Source organism: Bactrocera latifrons, unplaced genomic scaffold (genome assembly GCF_001853355.1).
Source record: "Bactrocera latifrons isolate USDA-ARS-PBARC rearing strain unplaced genomic scaffold, ASM185335v1 scaffold_246, whole genome shotgun sequence".
In the NCBI taxonomy this organism is placed as follows: domain Eukaryota; kingdom Metazoa; phylum Arthropoda; class Insecta; order Diptera; family Tephritidae; genus Bactrocera; species Bactrocera latifrons.
The window spans coordinates 82,971-86,352 of NW_017536030.1; the positions used below are offsets into that span (position 1 = coordinate 82,971).

Here is a 3,382-nt window from a genome sequence, read left to right on the forward strand (position 1 = left end):
TTTTTGATATTTAATGCAATCTGCAAGATTCAAAGTTACAATAAATTTTCTTCGAGTTCCATTGAACTATCGATTATTATGCAAATCTCTTGCAACATTAATTTTTTTAAATTATTTTTTTAAATCCATATATTTTAGAGTTTTGCGTGCCACTAACGGCACTTGCACACCCGTGGCACAAATACACATACCTTCCAGCAGCTGGCAAAAATCACTGTAAAAAAGCAATAAAGTAAAATTGTGTGTGCACAGTGTCGTTTGTATTATTGACACACAAGCACAAACAATTTATTCCGCTCGCCCAGTCAGGCGGAAAGGAAATTATGCAACTCTCTTGAGTGGCGAGGGAAATGCAACAAAAACAACAACACACAAACATAGTGACTAAATAATTGCTGAATGTGGGCTAAAGCCAACAAATGCAACTGGCTGCCTGTTTGCACAGACGATTGCACAGTTGAACGGTGTTTATGGTGGCGTCATCGTCATCGAAAGCGATATATCATTTATTTACTTTGATGCAATATTTTTTTTCTACACTAAATCATCGCATTCGCACACTGTACCTTTTTCCAGAAATTGTTGAGAGATTTCGTTTGCTTTCATAATACCGGTTTTTCCAGTAACACCGTTCGCAGCTATGCAATTTACACGCTTGCACGCTTGCAATGTTGCAAGCGCAATTTCTTCAGTTGCGGTTTTTTTGTTGCGCATCGAGGTTTTTTTTGCACCGCCGTCGGTAATGAAAATGATGCCAATGAATTGTCACTGTTGTGTCGCGCAGAAAAGTGGTATTGTACTGTGTACTCGGATTTGAGTAACGGTAATTTTGTTTTCAAATATATTACACAACTATTTGCACAACTAAAGGGTGATGCATTTCGTGGTTCACTACTTTTTTAAAGAAAAAGCACAGATACTTAAAATTGAATGGCGAATATCTATTATCATTATTATCTATTATTATTATAAGAACATTATTTGGCTTTTGTTTTTTGAAGATAACTTGTTCCATGTGTTGGCCGCGGCTACGTCACATATGGTCCATTTGTTGAGTCCAATTTTCGATGACTCGTTTGAGCATTTTGACTGGTAACTAGAGAATGACACGCGTGATGATATTATCAAGACCTGAATCGAATCGGAATTGTCTGCTTAGACTTTAGACTATGTATTATATATCAACACAGGAAAAGTCATATCACACGATCTTGGTGGTCAATCGGCCGACCCAAAACATGAAATTATCTGCTCACTGAAGTGTTCTCTCAATACATCCGTAGATTGATGCGATGTATGGGATATGGCGCCGTCTTATTGAAGCCAAATGTCGTCGAGAACACGAGCTACAATTTAAGGTATCAAATAGTCGGTCATCATGCTGCAATAACGGTCACATCATCGGTCTCATCGACATTATTTTGGAAGAAATATGGGCGGATGATTTCACTGCCCCACAAACGACACCAAACCGTTGTATTTCTGGATGAAATGGGAGCTCTTGAATCTCTTCAGTTTGCTCTTCGTCGCAAGCGCGACAATTTTGCTTATTTACATACCCATCGAGCCAGAAATGGGCATCATTTTGGTTCGAAAACGTCGGCTCTTCGAATGAGCGAAGCAATGTCGCTAGGGAAGGTCGAGCGACTTTAGCTCTTGCACAATCTCGCTTTCGGTTTAAGATCTCGACGGGAAATGCGCCAAGTTGTTTCAGACGTCAGTCCAAGTTGCTGCGAACGAATTGACTCTCCATGGTCTTCATGTCCGCTCTCGGCTACTTGATTTCTGCCTGAAAATACTGCGGCAGCTTAAATGGTCGCTGAAATTTAGATAGGTAACAGATTCCGGTGCCCACTCCATCAGCCATGTTTGATCAGTCCGTGTAAATGTTGAAAGTTCCGCTGGTGGGTTGAAAATTCACCCTATTTAAGTCTAATTTAAACCCTTTTCTACCAGATAACTAATGGTGTGTATTCTATTTTACGGAGTGACCTATCGATATTGATAAGCTGTCGAGCTTTCGACTGCGATGTAAAAAGATAGGCGTTGGCGTTGGAGTGGTTCTTTGCGTTGCCGTTATCAAAGGGCCGTAATTCGATATTTGAAGACAATATTTTCGAAAATATTCTATTATTTTATAATCCGCCCATGAGTTACCTCGTATCATGTAGCCTCTAATAGATCTATAAAAAATACAAAAAATAAAGCTTAAATATTGAATTTTGCCTCTAAATTGCAGCTACCTTCAGTCGAGCCCTTCAAAATGGATGCGCTTGCTTTACAACTCACCGATGGGCCGCAAGGCTATAAAATTACATTGAAGAATCTCGAAGTATTGGGCGCCAGTAATTTTCAGGTGAAATCGATGAAGCTAAGTGAAGGCGATGAACCGTTCAAAGCGCGCATTGCCATGCCCAAATTGAATATCGAAGCGAAGTACACTAGCTCGGGTGTATTGCTTATCATACCGGCATCAGGTGGTGGCGATTTCCATGCCACTTTTGGTAAGCAGAAATATGCCATAACAAAACTATAACTATAAAATTATGTAATTATTGTTTTTGTATTATGCAGAGGGTGTTGTTGCTGACATCACCGGCAAAGTGTCGTCAAATGAAAAGGCCGGTCGCTCATATCTGCATGTGGATTCGCTCAGTCTGGTGTTAAATGTGAAGGATGTGAACATGAACATTTCGGGCGCCTTCAATAACAATCGAATTTTGCGTAAGTAATGCGCAACATCTTCGAATTCTATTTCATCAAACTTTGCCCTTTTCAATTTTATATAATACTATGCAGTTGAGGCCACAAATTTGTTCCTGCGTGAGAACTCCCGTGTCGTTTTGGAGGCCATGCAAACACAGCTGCAAAAGAAATTGGCGCAAGAGTTTGGCAAACTTGCTAATCAACTGCTGAAGAACGTGCCCAAGGACTTATTCTATGTGGACTAAAGTTGTTGTGATTCTGTACTGTCTTTGCAGTGAAATTAGTAATTCAAACCATAAATTGCACCAGTTCAACAGATGTCTTATACAAAACGATTAGTATTAGCCAAATTCGGCCTCTATACAGCATTAGCTTTGAGGTGATGCTTGAGAAAATCATCACTTAGCGAAAAGCTGAATAAATTACAAAAATACTCGTACAACTCACCAATATCTTATCTCCACATTTGCACATAATTATGGCATTGGTAACCATTAACTTTTTACTGCAGACTTATCGCCTATTAATCTTTGAAAATGTTTTCATGTAAATAGTTTTTTAGATTTTAAGTTTCAATATTTATAAGTTTGACGCCTAGAGCCTTTGTACTAAATTAGCATTTATCATTATGAGTTTAAAATAAACTTCATAAAACTGTGAAAACAGTTATGTCGAA

The 3,382-nt window shown here is 38.8% G+C and overlaps 1 protein-coding gene across 1 annotated transcript in view; it reads left to right on the top strand.

The window, feature by feature from the left end:
• The window catches only part of LOC108969258, an 8,252-nt gene extending 4,870 nt beyond the window's left edge, over positions 1-3,382 (top strand). The window contains exons 3-5 of the mRNA XM_018933862.1: positions 2,240-2,504; positions 2,575-2,724; positions 2,800-3,382. Of these exons, the coding sequence (XP_018789407.1) occupies positions 2,240-2,504; positions 2,575-2,724; positions 2,800-2,951 (567 nt within the window). The 3' untranslated portion in view covers positions 2,952-3,382. The remainder of the gene's footprint in view (positions 1-2,239; positions 2,505-2,574; positions 2,725-2,799) is intronic.